The 17,256-nt window shown below is 40.1% G+C and overlaps 2 protein-coding genes across 3 annotated transcripts in view; one reads left to right on the forward strand and one right to left on the reverse strand.

The window, feature by feature from the left end:
• Positions 1-17,256, forward strand: part of LOC110015840 (CD209 antigen-like protein E) — a 900,664-nt gene that overhangs the window by 384,735 nt on the left and 498,673 nt on the right. The window lies entirely within an intron of this gene.
• On the reverse strand, positions 656-6,976 carry LOC110014151 (CD209 antigen-like protein D). Of its 2 annotated transcripts, none has more exons than XM_020700869.2 (7): positions 6,629-6,976; positions 6,234-6,344; positions 5,972-6,019; positions 2,006-2,059; positions 1,719-1,861; positions 1,126-1,250; positions 656-956 (listed from the first exon to the last, which is right to left on the reverse strand). In XM_020700869.2, the coding sequence occupies exons 1-7, from the start codon at positions 6,765-6,767 to the stop codon at positions 812-814; spliced, it is 765 nt and encodes a 254-aa protein (XP_020556528.1). In that variant the 5' UTR covers positions 6,768-6,976; the 3' UTR covers positions 656-811. The 2 variants fall into 2 exon arrangements, with proteins under 2 accessions (XP_020556528.1, XP_020556529.1); XM_020700870.2 differs by having other exon boundaries at positions 674-956; positions 1,126-1,579; positions 6,629-6,967.

Genomic DNA, 17,256 nt, shown 5'->3' on the forward strand with positions numbered 1-17,256 from the left:
TTTTAACTGGTATTTTAAATGTGATGAAGTTGTTGATTTGATGATATTCTTGATCATAATTTATCATTTAGTTCTCCATGCATCTGTTTGGTACAGTGTGATTCATGTATTGTCCCTCTTTCCCTCTCCCCTCCTGGGGAGTGGGAGTGCTTCCAGACTCCAGTTGTTTCATCCGTGCTCCAGTTCCTGACCGTTTACCTCACCTTTGCTCCCGCTCCTACACCTGGCTGTGGTTCCTGTCTCCGGCTCGACTCGCGCCTTTGACTGTCCCCACAACCACAGCTGGATGAAGCTCGTCTGCTGGACTTTATATATGTAGTTTTAGATTTAGATAAGTTAATTCCTTACTAAGAGTTCTGGTAAATCGCCTGTCCGTCCTGGGGGAGGATCCCTCCTTCATGTGGGCACCCCTGAGGTTTCTTCGTTTTTTCCGGATTCCGTTTTCTTTAGGAGTTTTTCCTTACAGAGAGGGGGGGGGGGGTCTAAGGGCAGGGATGCCAGTATAGCTTAGTCAGTTTGTTAGTTATTTTAGTATTTTCCTATTGAACTCTTTGTATTCGTGATCCTTTTGAGTTCATGTTTTACTTCGAAGCTCATCGAGACGACTGTTGTTGTGATTTTGGGCTATACAAATAAAATTGAATTGAATTGAATTGAAGTTGATGGATGACAACTTTATTTCTCTGAATAATTTACAATAAACTAGAAAAACAACCTTCCTTTAAGCACTATTATGTAGACGTAAATGAAAATAAATAAAAAATAAAACATATTTGTAGTTACATACTAAACAGTTAAATTAATGCACAGCTCAGAAACAGAAAGATTTAGAATTTTTTTTCTCACAGATCCAGTTTTTGAAGTTTGTTTTGTGCAGTTGTTCCCATTTCCCGTCAGCACTTAAGAACAGTGCATCGTCGTTGTCCGGATCTTTTGGAATCCTCTCATCCCAGAACCTGTGATCAAACATTCTGTTTACCTCTGGTCTAAATTCAGTTCATAAACTGGTCTGAATTATGATGTTACAAACATTTTATGTATTTTTTAAAGGATTTCACACATTTACAATCAGGCTCAGTCAGAAAGAATGAATTTAGTAACGTTGTAAAAGAAACAAAGTCTTACGTTTCTGTCGGTGGTAATCCATCCACCCATTTCCATTCAGATTTCTGTTTTTGTTTCTGGTATGACCTTCCAGCATACAGTCCGATCCAGGATTCTGCTTTCTGATTCAATGCAGAAACAAACTCCTAGTAAAGAAAAGAAAATGTTCTTTCTTAATACATTCTCTCCATCTTGGTTTCCTTTCACACTAAATGTCCAGTAAAAAAATGTCTGGTCTTTAGGATTCATCTGTTCTGGATAATTGTCCTAAAAACTGAGAGAAAGTTCATCTGAGGAACAAAATCTGACTTTCTTTGATGCAGATTTCTGTTCATTTAGTTTTTGCTTCTTGTTTTGTCTTCAGGGCCAACAGTCCATTTCTACTGAATCCCAGTTTAGCCTATTTGGAATTGAAGACATTAGAAGTGGGAAAAAGAGTTTCTGTGTTCCATCACAACGTTTCTTTGAAATGTTGCTGAAAGACAAACATGAAATCTGAGTTGTTGAGGAGAATTTCAGCTGGAATCCATCAGCATCCAGACAACAGCAGCACACATATAGGTGGAGAATCCAAGACACAAGAAGCTGGAAGGAACTAGTGTGAACACACCCACCTGTTCCTCTTTGCTGTTTACCACCACCAGATCAGATCCTTCATCCTGACAGAAACTCCGGCTGCCATACCAATTTCTCTTCTCAGTAGATTTATAGTAGCAGCTGCTTCCAAATCTTCTCCATACATCAGGACACCGTTTCTCTTTAAAGGAGTGATATACACAAACACTGCAGGTTTACTTTCTGGTTTCATCTGTATTTTCTATTAAAACTTTCAAGTTCAGTTCAAAGGTAAACATGATCCAAACAAACTGATATAATCCATTAGTTTTCAGTCTTTTCTCACCTTCAACCTGATTTTTCAGCTGTTTTATTTCATCCAAAAGAGTTTTGTTGATGCCTGAAAGACAGTAGAAGTCCATTTATTATTGATTTGTACTTAAATGAACAATCACATGGCCTTCAACAGATACCAAGCAATCTTCACTTTAGTGGGGGGGTTGGTCATGATGCAGAGGTGGAGCAGTTTAGGCTGGTTTGATTCCCAATCTGCCTGCACATGTGTTCAAGTGTCCTTTGGTAAAACACTGAGCCTCAGGTTTTGCTGTCATGGTGAAGAGAACCTGGCTGCAGACATCAACGTCCAGAACCAGAAGTCCTGGACCAGAACTGGAATTACCCCCACATCACTCAAAACAACTTGATTTCAACTGGTAACCCTAACAGTTTTTATTTTACCATTTTAAACTTTACTAAAAGTTTTTCTACAATTCTGAACACTTCTGGGTTACGGTGAGGGTAAGTTGTATAATTTCTGCGTTCTCAAATGATGTGAGGAGACAAATCGGTAAAAAATAGTGGTTCTAGAAGGAAACTGGAAAATCACTGAATATTAATCCAACAATGCAAACCAATGATGACCTGATTAGCAGGAAGGTATCAGAAAGTCATTGAAACAACTGCAGATTTGTATCCAGGCTTTTCTCAATGCATTCTGCATCTTGTCTGCACCGTATTTGATGCTGGACTTAAGCCGGATATCAACCTTAAGTAGTCTGGATAAATTCCACCACATGCTGGAAATCAGCTAACTTTAACTGGAGTCCATTCAGGAGGATCTATGCAGGGAAAAAGGTTCAAAACAAGAGTTGAAATCAGTGTTTCTCAAACTTTTTCAGACCAAGGACCACTTAACCCATGACACAAACTATCACGGACCACCTAATTCTGAACTGCTCCCAAAACAACAGCTTTACAAATATCTAAGTCTCTACTCACTCACTGTCTTTTTTGCCATCTTAATGGGAAGAATGGTGCTGCTTTTTCTGGGCCACGAGTGAAGCAATGTCTGGCTCCAAACTGGAGAGTTTCAGTCTCATTTCGTAGTCCACACTGATTCGGTTGCGCTGCTTTGTTTTCAGGCCAACAAGTGTGGAAATTCCAACTTCACAGTTGTAGGTAGTTAGAAACGGCATCAACAGTTTCAGAGCAGAGTCAGCCAGCTGGGGATGCTCAGGTTGGATGTGGAACCAAAAGTCAGTCAAACCTTACTCCCTGAAAGTTGTCTTCAGTGTCCCTTCTGATGCAATGTCCACAAGGCTGTCAACCTCTCTTGGTGAAAGCTTGGAAGTGAATTGCTCAATGTGTGTTTTGTCCCCAAATGGATTTCTGATCCAATCAAAGCTTGCATCTAATTCTGGGAAATATATTCCTCGCTGTAAGTGTAGGTCTTGCAGATGTTGTTTGAAGGATGCAGCTGTGCTCCCATCCACATCTTCCCCAGCAGCAAGGAGAAAATCAGCGAGTGTTGGAAAACTGTCGAATTCTCTGCGATCGAGACGGCCACACCACAATTCCATCTTGAGGCGTGTAGCTTTAATTTTGTCCTGGACATTGAAGATGGTGACAGTCTTCCCTTGCAGTGCCACATTCAAAGTATTGAGAGTGCTGAAAATATCAGCCAAGTATGGCAACTTTGCAAGCCAATGGAAATCATGCATTCTGTCGTACAGTTCATCACTATGGTGCAGGAATAACATTACCTCATCTCGCAGTTCAAACAGACGGGTGAGGACTTTTCCACGGGACAACCAGCGAACTTCAGTGTGAAAAAGGAGTTTTGTGTGTTCACTTCCCATTTCTTCACACACAGCTTTAAAAAGACGCGAGTTGAGTGGTTTTGCTTTGATCTTATTAGCTATTTTCACACTCTCATCCAGTACTGATTTTAGGCACTGTGGCATTTTTTTCAACGCCAGTTGTTCACGGTGGATGCAACAGTGTGTTGCTGCTGCAGATGGCGCTACTGCGTGAACGCGCACTACGAGGCCTTTCTGTTTTCAAGTCATTGCGGTTGCACCGTCGGTGCAAATCCCGACACATCTTGACCAGTCCAAGTTATTCTTCACAATTAAAACATTGAGTGAATGAAAAATTGCTTCTCCTGTTGTGTTGGTTGGTAAGGAACGACAAAAGAGAAACTCAAAATGCAATCCAGCGGCATAAATGTATCTCACAAAACACAACAGATTTGCTTCATTCCCCAGGTCGATAGATTCATCCAACTGTAGTGAGAAAAACTGACTTTTGCGTAAACGTGTCACCAACTGAAGTTCGACACTTTCAGCCATAGCTGGACGGTGTCATTGGAGAGAGGAATCCTGTTAATTTCGTCGCCGGCTTTTCCCCCGAACAACATGTTAGCCATCACCTTTGCAGCTGGTTTAACTAAATTCTCACCAATCGAATGAGGTTTTCCTGCTTTAGCATTCAAGAGGGATACCTTGTATGACGCCTCTGAAGCCTTCGCATTTTCTCCAGGTGCAAAAAACTGGGAGGTCTCTTTCATCATATGTTTCTTCAGTTCATCGCGTTTTCTTTCAAAAACTCCAATAGGTTTCCCCTGGTACTCCTTGTGCTTAGTTTCCAGATGCCTCTTTAATTTTGCAGGTTTCATAGCCTCATTAGCTAACGTTTCATAGCCCAAAACACAGTGTGGTTTGGGATCTTCCTACTCTCCAGTCCAAAACAACCCGAACTGTATGTAGTCGCTGTGATATTTCCGTTTCACCTTAGCGGTGGATTTTTCACGCTGATGGCGAGTTTCGCGGCTTTGCGGCGGGGTTTCTTTTGATGACTTCGCTATGACGTTAGCGACATCTTCCTGGACCTCCGTAGCGTTATTAACGGAACTACTCGAATTGCCATCAACTCGTAGCACCTTTGCAGTTGTGTCAGATGTTTCATCTGAGTTTCTTTTAAGTGACCCTGTCCTAAGCCACTGATCCATATTTTAAGTTGACGTTCAACTCCAAGGCAGACTAACTTTCGGTTGCCGCCGTTTCCCCTCACGGACCACTAGGGGGTGGTCATGGACCACCAGTGGTCCGCAGACCACTCTTTGAGAAAGGCTGGTTTAAATGAAGGAAAAGGGTTCAGTATTGTGGTGTTGATGGTTCTCTAAGATTCTCATCTTAGTTTTTTCTTCAGCTCCTTAACAGAATGAATCTGATCATTTGCAGTCGTGCTTTGACTACAGACAGTCTGAAAGTCTGTGTTCAATATTGTTTCTGATCAAATTGTTGCTTTTCTCATCACATAGACAGAGGTGGAGACACAATTGTGTTTGTGTTGGATCAAAGGTTTGGTGTCTTCATGAGTGATAAAGGCGTCTCAGTCATAGTCTGGATGTCAGCAGAGAACATTTGAACTCATTAGAAAACATGAACACAGAACAAATATGCAACATTTGGAAAAGGAGAAGTTTGAACATCAGTATGAACCTCTGATAAACCTTTTAGCAAACAGCTGTTCTGCCTTCAAGTCCAGCTGTTCCACTGATTATTTTTACTTCATCTATTAATACCGGTTTTCTTTTTTTTATTATATAAACAAAGACCTAATACTCAGTTTAAAATGGAAAAACCTGAAAATGGACTCCCTTTGTTGTTAGATTGACTTTCATTTTCATCTCTTAGCTGCTGTATTTCATCCTGTAAACGACTGTTGTTGGCTGAGAAAGTTGACATCAATTTTTGAAGAAAAAAAAAAACAGAAAATGACAAATTTTCTTGTTTTATCAAAACCTGAAAACTAAACATCTAAAAACAAACCCAAGTAGGGAATAAATGATTCTTCTTCTACTGGATCAGTTTAGTTCAGAACTGATGATAGATGTGTGAAACCGTGATCACTGTGGTCTTTTCTCTGTTTTCCTGTTTGAAACAGTCAATTTGAGGCTGAACTCAAGGATGTTTAAAGTTTAAAAATAGTTTGTTCAACATTTTGAAAAAATTTTTTAGAAATATTTTACCTGAAAGTTCAGTTTTCAGTCTGTTTTTTTCCAAAGACACCAGTAGATCTGAAACAGAATCACTTGATATGAATCAAAAGAAGTTATTTTATGATTTCTGGAAGACATTGTTGCCATGGTAACAATTAAATTACTGTTAGTGTTTTTCTACTTCTGTAGCTAAAAGAAAACTGACTTGACAAAAACATTTAAACACCACAAAAAGATGAAATGACCGAAAAACAGAATATGAGGTGTTAGAAATAAAATGTTGAATTCTTACAGCGAGTCATGAGTCCAGCCAGAATCAGAAAATAGAAAACTCCCAGAGAAAACTTGAAAACTCTGAAACAGTTTCTTCTCTCAGCTTGAAGATTCTTCTGCTTCTGATTTTCTAAAAAGCAGATTTAGTTGATTTCCAGAATTCTATTCAAACCGTTGTCATGTATGCTACAATTTCTTCCTGACTGAACAGTATTGCAGCAATGTCTCTTTCTAGAAGCACAAAAAGTGAAGTTCTTTATTTGAACATGATGATTATTTAGAATCTACATTTCCAAATGTCTTTGTTTTAATAAATAATCCAAATATCAGAGAAATAACAGTGATTTGGTCCAAATGATTTGAGGTTGGTATGAAATAATATTGTAGTATTTAGTCTGAAGTTTTTCTGCTCACCAGTTTGTTGTAATCCATGATCAGAGTGCTGCTCTTCATCATCTAACATCTCCACCTCACTTTGTTCTCTTCCATCTGGATGAAGATTTCTGCTAAATTTCACTCTCCAATCTGCTGCAGCTTCAGTTTGTGTGGACATCTTTAGAGATCAAACTAACTGAGCAGACTTCACTGTTTCCTGATGAAAGCAGTCAGCTCTGAACTGCAAACATTCAGGAAGTAGCAGCAGAACAAACTCCACTCATGTCATTCACTCTTTCATGCACTGATGCTGCAGAGAGACTCCCATTCAATTCAATGCAACCACTGGAAGAACTTCAACACAAACATTCATGAACAATCAACTCTGTTATGACATGAATATATTTATTTTCTTTTTGTTTATTCAATTTTTTTTTCATTTCTTACCCTACATGAGTTTCCTGTTCTCACCAATAAACTAAAAACAGAAAAAGTGTTGCATCTGTCAGAGGTGTTAACTCTTTCATGACCAGAGAAAACATCAGCAAAGTTAGTGAGAACAGAGACTGAGACCTTTTTGAACCTAATTAAAGTTCAGGATTGAAATGTAAAATTTGTGTAAATTTCCAATGAAGTTGAAAGCTGATGGGGTGGATGTGGTGACATTAGTGAGCACAGGTAAACCACAGGGGTGTGTCCTGAGTCCACTGCTGTTCAGTATGTTCACGCATGACTGCGCAGCTCGATACAGCACCAACCAAATTGTCAAATTTGCAGATGACTCAACAGTGATTGGTCTTATAAGCGACAATGACGAGTCTGCTTACAGAATGGAGGTGGAGCAGCTAGCAGGTTGGTGTACATCCCATAACCTCCAGATCAACGTGGATAAAACAAAAGAAATGGTGATTGACTTCAGGCCATCTGGCAATCACCAAAACACACATCTGACCATAAACGGTGCTGCAATGGAAGTCGACAGTGTCAAGTTCTTTGGGGTGCATCTCACTAATGACTTGTCCTTCTCTTGTTAGGGTAACGTAATTATCATTTGCTTACACACTATTATCACCATAACATGATTGTCTGAATTCTATCTTTCAGTAAAAAAACAATGACGTGAAAAGTTCTGACTATACAAGATATGATGTTCCTGTACTGCGTGATTGAATGACCCACTTTTATGTAATCAACCCCGAACACCAATAAAACCAGACTGGATCCACTGGGAAGGAGGAACTCCTCTGTGACAGACGGGCTTCTCCTTCTGCAGAAGTCTAGCAATAATTCTCATCTCCTGTATGGTTCTTCTCTTTGTTAGGGAAACGTTGTACCCCTGACACTCCACCAACTCAACAATGGTCATCAGGAAAGCCCAAAAGACGGAGACTCAGGAAAGCCGGAATTCCAACACCTCACCTCATCACCTTCTACAAGGGAACCATTGAAACCATCCTGACTCAGAGCTTCACATCCTGGTTGGGCAGCTGCAAGGTTCAGGACAAACAACGACTCAGCAAGATTGACTTTGAGAAAGACTGTTGGTGCCCCTCTCCCAAACCTGGAGGAGCTATATGTGCAGCGCTGCCTACGTAGAGCAACCACCATCATTAGGGCCCCCCAGCACCCCTCTCATGATCGAGCAGGATGTTAAACAGCTTCTTCCAACAAGCTGTGAAGCTGCTGAACGGACTGTCCTCCTCATGCATTCATGCTCTCACAAACTCCCCTCTGCAATAAGACCCAACGGATTACCCCCAACCCTCACACAACCTAAAGACACAATTTACGCATACAGATTCTAACAACAAACCCCCCCCTTATAAAAAAATGTATAGAATTTTAACCTAACATTGAATGCTGGTCTCCATTTTATTCTAGTGCTATTTTTTTTATTCTAGTTTGCTATTTCATTGCTTGCTTCTTTGCACTGTCATTCTAGTGAGAAACAACACCTCGTCTCACCTGTGTATTTCTCTGCAAATACTATGTGTGAAATGACAATAAACAGAATCTTGAATTAGAAGGAAGGAACATGAGAACCTGGAGAACAACCAGAGAATCAGAGAAGAACTGGAGAAAGCCTGGAATGTAAAAGGTGATAGTGGTTCCCATGGTAACCTCTAAGCTGGAGGAGTGGCTACAGCAGATGATGGAAAAACCTCAGACATGTCAGTCCAGAAAAGGCAGTGCTAGGAACAGCTAAGATGCTGTGCAGGACCCTCAAGCTCCCAGGCCTCTGGGAGAGAACCCCAGCTTGGAGGAGAAGAAACCTGCAGACGGATTTAAACATCCATTTACTGGATATCTATTTCTATATAGTCTCACACACGTGTAAATGATGCCATTAGAATGAATCTGAATCATAAAAGGACATATTTGTACTTTCACACAGATAACATGACACATTGAGAGCAGTTCATCAGAGTCTGATTAACTGCCCCCTGAAATTCCATAAATTAAAAGTCGGCCTTTATTACGTGATAGTGCCAGCTTTTCTACAATAAACTTAACATACTTTATTTCTGCAGTGGTGCAGTGGTTAGCACTCTTGCCTCACTGCAAGATGGTCCCTGCTTCAATACCTGACTGGGAGGCCTGGAACAGAAAACAGTGACATGTTAGACATATTCTTTTTTTCTTGATGGTTAAATCTGTGGTGACTTATTGAATGTCTTTATGTAGCTCACTTATCAAACCCTTTTTCCCACATTCAGACACACAAACACATGGATTGTAGTCTCTCAGTGTCTGAAACAGTCAGACTCAAGTGCAGCTGTTTATTCTGTTAAAGCTTCTTTATGCTTCATTCACTTTAAGGATGCTAGCATGAACTACAAAGGACAGCTGAGATTTTAGTTGTTGCAGATGATTTATATCATGTTGACTTCATGTAAACCACACTATACACTCACTAAATGACTAAATGATAAAACCAGGCTGCAACCATTTCTGGTTCCAAACCACAACATACCTGCTGCTATCAACCCACTGATTACCGTCTGTCTGCAGGAGTCAATATGCAACTAAGCAGTAAATGATGACAGATTTCAAAGCTGGACATTATTTGTTTATGAAAAATGTTTTTGGAGAACTAAAGCATACAGACAACTGTTTGTTTTTTTCCACTAGAAAATTATGTTTGTGACAGTTTAAAAAAATAAAAAATAATGATAAAAAACCTGTTTGTGTTTTCCTGTTTGTCAGTCTGCATGCTTCAGTTCATATTTTAAGCACATTTGATAGTTTTATATTTTAGTACAGACTGAGCGACATAGGTGTTGCTGTTTAATTAGATCATTTGGTGAAGGGGGCAGTTTTCAACTAAAACACATACAATTTTGCTTTTTTTATCTGAAAATGTAAGAATTTTATGTGTATCCCCAAAAATAAAGTTTTAAAAATCTGTTTCTAAAATGGAACTTTGTTTTTTTTTTTTGGAATGTCTAAAAATGAATAATCAATGAGAACTTTGCTCAAAAAATCCACCAAAATATAACAAAATATAAACAAATATAAACAAAAATAATTAGTTTTTTTGTTTTTTAGAAATAATTATTATAAAATGTACAAGTGAGATCTATGATTTTGGGGAAAGCCTCGTGGTTGAATAATTGAGAAGTTAGAAGTTGTGTTCAGTTTTTTCCGTCTCTTCAGTCTGACTCTAACAGGAAATGGTTTCTAATGAAATGTGCTGTTAACAGTTTGGTCATTTCTAGATCCATTCCTTCTGTTTCTGAGAAAGACGGCTGCAAATAGCAGCGGCAGCTCAGTTCATCTGCAGCTTTCTACCAACAAGTTTAATCGTCCGGCAGAGTTTAGGATCAGAAACAAAGACTGAACATGGCAGCGCACGTGAGGAAATGCAGCACGTGCACAAGCTCACACAGATCATCATCATCATTGCGCACGCATCAGATGAGCCAGAGGCTTTGGGTCATGCTCACAGAAGTAAAACCGTCCCTCGCCAGCCATGACTTTTTGTGGTTGCTGGAGGAAAAACAAGCAAAGGAGCGGAGGGGCGCTACACCCCCCTAACGCAAAAGTTTTGACAGAAACACACCAAAGTTTCAGGGTTATAAAAACATAACAAAAAAAAAGCATTTAGTTTGACAGCATTTACAGTGATGATGGATTCAATCAATCCACTGACCTGTCATTAATGTGTGAAGCTTTGGTTTCAGTGGTTTGAAGTGATACATGTCTCTATAGCAACCTCCTTTGAACTGAATGAGGTCACTTTGCTTTAGATGTCTACGAACCTTTCAAATTTAGCAACCTGCTTGTGGTGACACTTGCATGCCTCATAGGTCTTTGCTGGACATATGGAGGGAAGATCTACATTTCTGATGGAGAACATGCAGAACAAAGACTGTTGCATGCTCTGGAACTTTCAGTGCTGTCTGGTCTTTGAGTTGAAAAACCTTCAAGGTGCAGCATTTAAAGCAGGGGGGTCATAATCCAGGCCTGGGGGGCCGGTGTCCAACATGTTTCCAACCAACCTGCTGTTGAAGCTCCTTATTGGCTAAACACACCTGATCCAGGTCATCAGCAGCAGATGAGGCAGCATTTCTGGAAAACCAGCAGGAGGCCGGCCCCCCAGGCCTGGAGTTTGACCAAAGAAACATCAATCTGCCATGAAAGATCTGGATTGGACCCTCTGGTGGTTGCAGACAATAGGTCCCCACTAATAAGTGATTTACAAACTATAGCAGCAGTTCTTTCAAACCAATGGTAATGTTTTCCTGATGGGGTGGGGTAGGGGGTGGACTTGCTCTGGATGGTCTGTTAGACATGTGGTCTCCTAGAATTAATAACTCCATGGGCTCCAGTTTAATACCATTCATGAAGAAACTTCATTTAGTGGATTTATGGAGAGAAATGAATTCTAATGTAAATTCATTTACCTGCAGCAATAAATCCCAGATCATCTTTTCTCGTATAGACGTTTGGTTGGTTTCAAGCTGCTTTTATGAAAATCGTATAAATGTAAATATTCTCAACATTCCTTTAACAGACCACAAAGCCATCTCAATACAAACCTCTTTAAATCCAAATACCTGCCACAAATGTTCATGCTGGAAATTGTGTTGACCCTTAAGACCTTTATTCTGTTCGTTTGTTTTGGGGATGATAGAAGACGTTTAGCAGCCCAGAAGGTCCTGCTTTACTCTGAGTCCAACACAGTAGCTGTTCACATCAGCATAGAGAGAAAACAGAAAATGAAATGTAAAAATAACTTCAAAAGGATATCAAATGTATTTTCGTTCCTGCTTTTTGCAGCCAAGCGTGTTGTAGCCAGTTTAGTTTGAAGAAGTTGAACCCTTGATTCTCTCTCCAAATCATCTCCACCTGGTTAAAAAATAAACAGTTTAATGCTCATTTGAGAGGATTTCTCTTTACAGGTGATCTGGAAGAAGAAGATGATTCTTAGGTGAAAGAAAGAAATCCAAAGCATCTGAAGAAGGATTTTGTTCAGCTATGATTGATGATGATTTGTTCCTGAAAGACACAAAAACACTACAGTTGATTTCCCTGAAAGCAGCATCATGGATTTCAATGGTAAAGGATGGAATCAACATTCTTCTGTCTTCATAAATATAGCTTCTAGTGAAGAGTACATTACTATAGTACCCTGCAGAGTCACTTCAAGAGGAATGTTATCATTTCAATGTTATTGATAATTTATTTAAATGTGATTTTCTGCTTGAACATTTCTAAAGTAAGGAAGACTGTGACAGCAGATGTGACACATTTTAAAGAGTTTTGATGTAAATGGAGGCATCACACATATTAGATTTGTTTCAGTTTATTCTCACAATATATTTTGATGGAGAATGTTACTTTGTAGTGTTGTGAACTACTGGACACACCACAAGGGGTTTCTCCTTCAATAAACTCAATGTCTTTATTTGGAACTTTAACATGACTGCAGTCATAAACATGAGTATAGTTATGGATATTGGTACAGATATATTTTCATGTATCTGTATGTTTGAATAGATGTCATCTTTTTGTGGGTTTTAACATCTGGACCAGGTGGTCCAGGTCTATTCTTCTGCAGGGACACTAAGCTCTGCAAAGCAGCAACGTCTGCTGGTTCCTTTAGAACAGGTCAGAAGCTAAACTTTATAGCTCTGGTTCTATCAGGGTGGAGGGATCTGTCCATCTCAGTACAGCAGCCTCATAAACTACCTTTGAAAAAAGGCTGAAACATGAATTAATTTGCAAATCCTTGGACAAAACAGGAGAAATTAAAAAGGCCAGCAGAAGATGATCTGACTGTCATTTTGGATCCAGATCTAATAAAACACATTTCTTTCACCACAGCAAGAATGATAGAAAAGCACCACATGTGACATTTACCATTTGGGGAGAGTAGGACTGATCCATCTTAACGAATGGGTTCATGAATTGTGAGATCACTGATGGCAACAACCTCCTTCCATCAGTGAGAGCATTGTAGATCCATTGTGGCTGAACCTTTCAGCCTGACAATGATCCCAAACATCATCATCATCTGGACAAAGAAAGATGGCTCTGTAGAAAGCATTTCAGGTTTCTGAATTGTTCTAACCAGTCTCCAGAGTCCTTGATCCAGAAGAGAATCTGTGGAGGAGTCTGTGATGCCCAGCTACACATCCAAAACATCCCGGCTCTTGAGGAGATCTGTACAGAAGAATGGACCAAAATATCAGCTACAGTAGAAACCTTCAGGAAACCTTTGACTTCATTTCCAACCAGGATTACATTACAAGTAGACAGAATAGACCCAAGTTTCTAACCAAGTGGTACAACCTGCTGAATCTGTGACTGATAAATACTTGTTTGCTCTGATTTTATTCATGACATCTTCAGCTCCTGTGTTGCTTCTGCTAACACACAGAGGTAGAGACACTGATCTAGAACAGGAACTGTGTGGAGAAACAGAAAGTTAGTTCAATCAGGTCAGACTAGTTAGACAGGTTAGTTAGACATTCTGTTGCTGCTTTTAGACAGAGAAGAAAACAACCTGCAGAGCTCAGAGATCAGTTGTTCAGCTCACAGCAACAGAGACATCTGAACCCAGAAGGACCTGGACTCTGATCTGAACCCATGAAAGACCAGGATTATTTACTGTCAGTAGTGAGGATAAAAGCCTGAGGGCTCGGTTCTTTGAGCTGCTGACGACTCCTGAACGGAACCGAGTTCAGACACTTTCTGACTTTTTGGCTGTTTGTTTCCTCTGAACATTCCTTACATACATGTGAGTATCTGTGTGGCAAAAATCAGCTTTGTGGTGAAAAAACAGCTTCTTAATTGTAGAAAGGAGGATGATGTTTAGTTTTTTAACAATTCCTGCTGTGGTTCCACCTCACAGTTTGGCTTTCTGACCACTCAACCTGGAAAAAAAGTGAAAAAGTTAATTTGATTATAAAAAACAAAAACAAAAGGCATGATAATGAAATTGATCTGAATTAAACATAAGAGAACAGTAATGAAACATTAAATTACTTTAATTAGTAGAAAATACATGTTGGTGACAGAAACAGAAGATGAAGATGAATGTTGGTGTTCAGAACAGTTGAAGGACAGTTGGTGGTGGACTTTACTAAAAGAATAATGAAGAAAGAAAAGACAGAAGCATTGGGTGACACAGCATAGAGGAGGATAAAAATGACTCTGGTGAGGAAGATGAAAAGGACCCGAGCAGACTAAAGGAATTGAGAGTCTATAGCAGATCAGAAAGTTCTCCCAGATGACTAAACATACAGCTAAAGTGATCAGGTGAAGAAAAATTTCTTCCATATTTCTATTTCTGGATGAATTTTTCATTATATTTCTGTTCCAATCCAATGATAGACTCCCCCCCCCCCCCCCCACACACACACACACACTGTGTTCTTTGTTTGGTTCTGTTTTCCTTGCAGTGTTCTTTTTTCAGGCTTATATTCCAATCACTGTCTCATTTGGGTTCCTTTACTATTTATCCACAGCTGTTATTTTTTAATCCATTAGAACCCAGACCCATTTTGTTTAAATGAAAATTAGGTGGGTTATTTCACAAACTCATTGGACCACTTAATACCTTTCTGATGTTTTTATGTGATGCTGATGTCATCATGGGTTCTTTTGGGTTAAGTTATCATCCTCTGTGTTTCCAAGTGTCTGATGTTCAGGTTTTCTGCTTTCTCACATTTTTACCTCGTCTATTTTTCCCCTCATGTTTAAGGTTTTTAAAGTTTGAAGTACCTGCAGTAAAGCCTGGTCTCCTGCATTTTGGGTCCTTCATGAGTTCCTCACACCAACTGTTCTTTCAGTTCAACTACATTCAGTAGAAGATCAGTAAACTGTCTGTGTTTGATTTCTCCAGAAAAGATGAAGATGTTCATAACTCTGTTCTTCCTCTGTCATGCAGCGTCTGCAGGTAAGACCACAAGCTGCAGTTTTTATTTCAACATTTCCTTCATTGTTGTTACTTTGGAGCTAAAACAGATGACATTGCTGTCATTGTTCACTTGCAGAAACAAAACTCTGCATAGGAAACAAGCTGAGTTTGTGGAGATGAAAACATTTAGAAAGCTGTTTCATAGTGGGGGGAGGACTGTATGAGAGAGGCAAATGTTTCTGAAATAAATCACCATGCAGCGAATTCAACTAAAGAAAGTCAGTTAAGGTCATAGACTGGCTTCAGTGTAGAAATGAAAAGAAAACGTGAAAAACAAAGGTTTTTTAATTTGTTTTTAAGTGAACAATCACATAGTGAAAGTTAAGTCTGGATGTGTTCTTATTGCTAAGCACCATTATTTACTAAGAAAGGGGAAAATTATTGTTTTATACAAAGGTGTCTAGTGATGTTTAATGGTTTATCCTTCAAGAATAAAGTGGTCAAAAAACAAGTGTAGGTGAAATTCCATAATAGAGCTCACCTAAATTTAAGGGAAGAATATTGAATCATTGTTGTAATGTCACTCTGTGAGGAAAAATATTGTTCAACAAAAATTATTTAAGGGATGGAGTCATTGATTCTTTGGAAACAAATGAACAAAAATATATCCTGGGTTTGGAAATTTTCTAGGGACTTTATTTTCTAAAATATTTTTTTGATAAATGCAGAAATCAGACGCATTTTCTTTCTTCAGTGAAACACTCTCTGATATTGATTTTCACTGGCATTTCTGGAAAAACAAACCTTCCTGAAGTTGCGATTTCTGGATCAGTGGACAAAGTTGAGATTTGGCACTTTGACAGCATCAAGAGGGAAGTTGAACCACAACAGGACTGGACACGAAAACTATTCAAGGAAAAACCTGAACTCCTCCAGTTGACTTTACAGAACTTACTTTTCCATCAGCAATTATTTAAGGACGACATGGATGTTTTCAAGCAACGTTTAAATCAAACTGAAGGTAAAGTTGAAGATTTATTGTGTTTAGAATTCTACAAAGAAATTCTCATGTGGAGATTCTTGTTTAAAAAAATGATCACAACTTTAAACAAGTTAAATGTTCTACAAAACACACCAACATGACTCAATGAAGTTTCAAGAATTAGAATGCAAAGTTAGACCTTTCCAAATGACTCAAACTTCCTTATAGTGTTCTTCTTTGGTGTTCAGGTTCTCACATTCTCCAAAGAATAGGCGGCTGGTGATGATGATTGGTGATGCTGTAGTATCGCGAGACCCAGCGAGACGAGTGTGGTGAGTCGACTTGGCGGCGCGTAAGCATTTGAACAAACATTTTCGATCTTGTTTCATTTTTCCGCCATATTAAAACATTTCCTGCTAACTAACATAACCTGTTAAGAGTATTAAGCTTCTGTCAGCCTGGAGGACCTGGAGAATTTCATCGACGAGTGTTTTAATACCTGCAACATGGTGAAGCCCAGAACCGCCACCACCACCCCCTCCGCCAAGCGTGAACGGCCTGAGGACTCTCCCGGGGCTGTGTCCTCTCCAGGCAGCGGAATGAGCGATATCCTGGATTCGATTGACAAAAAGCTCTCCAGCTTTGATGGCCGCCTCAATCTGCTGGAGATCCTCCATAGAGAATTTCAAGGTCTGCGGGAGTCTCTGGAATTCAGCCAGCAGCAGGTGCGGGAGCTCGCAGCGGAGAACCAGGCCCTCAGAGAGACCGTGAAGACCCTGAGCAGTGACACCGCCCGTCTCTCAGAGGAGAACCGATCCATCAAGGAAACCCTCCTGGATCTTCAGTCGAGGAGCATGAGGGACAATCTAGTGGTCGCGGGGGTTCCAGAGGAGGTAGGAGAAGACCCCGAGGCCACCGTTAGATCCTTTTTACAGGTCCACCTGAAGCTCCCCAAGGAGGAGGTGCAGAAGATCTCCTTCCACAGGGTTCACCGCCTCGGAGGAAGAAGGTCCGACCACCAGCGCCCGCGTCCTATTGTGGCTAAATTCGAACATTTCAAACAGAAGGAGATGGTGAAGGGCCGCGGACGGGAACTGAGAGGCACGCATTACAGCGTGAATGACCAGTTCCCGGCAGAAATCCTCCGCAGAAGGAAGATCCTGTTCCCGCTGAGGAGGAAGCATCTTGCTGCTGGTTCGAGAGCGATTGTGGCTGTTGACAAACTTTACGTGGACGGCCGGCTGTTCCGGGACCCGGAGATCACCCCCTGGCTGTGCTGAAGGCTTTCAGACCCGCGCTGAGATCATCTGTGCTGCC

Source organism: Oryzias latipes, chromosome 11 (assembly GCF_002234675.1).
Source record: "Oryzias latipes chromosome 11, ASM223467v1".
Lineage (NCBI taxonomy): Eukaryota > Metazoa > Chordata > Actinopteri > Beloniformes > Adrianichthyidae > Oryzias > Oryzias latipes.

Bases quoted from the DNA above. Each gene is read 5' to 3' on its own strand.
- LOC110014151 (XM_020700869.2), bottom strand. From the start codon at position 6,767: ATGTCCACACAAACTGAAGCTGCAGCAGATTGGAGAGTGAAATTTAGC. The intron at 1,862-2,005 runs GTGAGAAAAGAC...ACTCCTTTAAAG, and splicing joins GCTGAAAAATCAGGTTGAAG to AGAAACGGTGTCCTGATGTA. The intron at 1,251-1,718 runs GTGGGTGTGTTC...TTTCTTTACTAG, and splicing joins TAAACAGCAAAGAGGAACAG to GAGTTTGTTTCTGCATTGAA.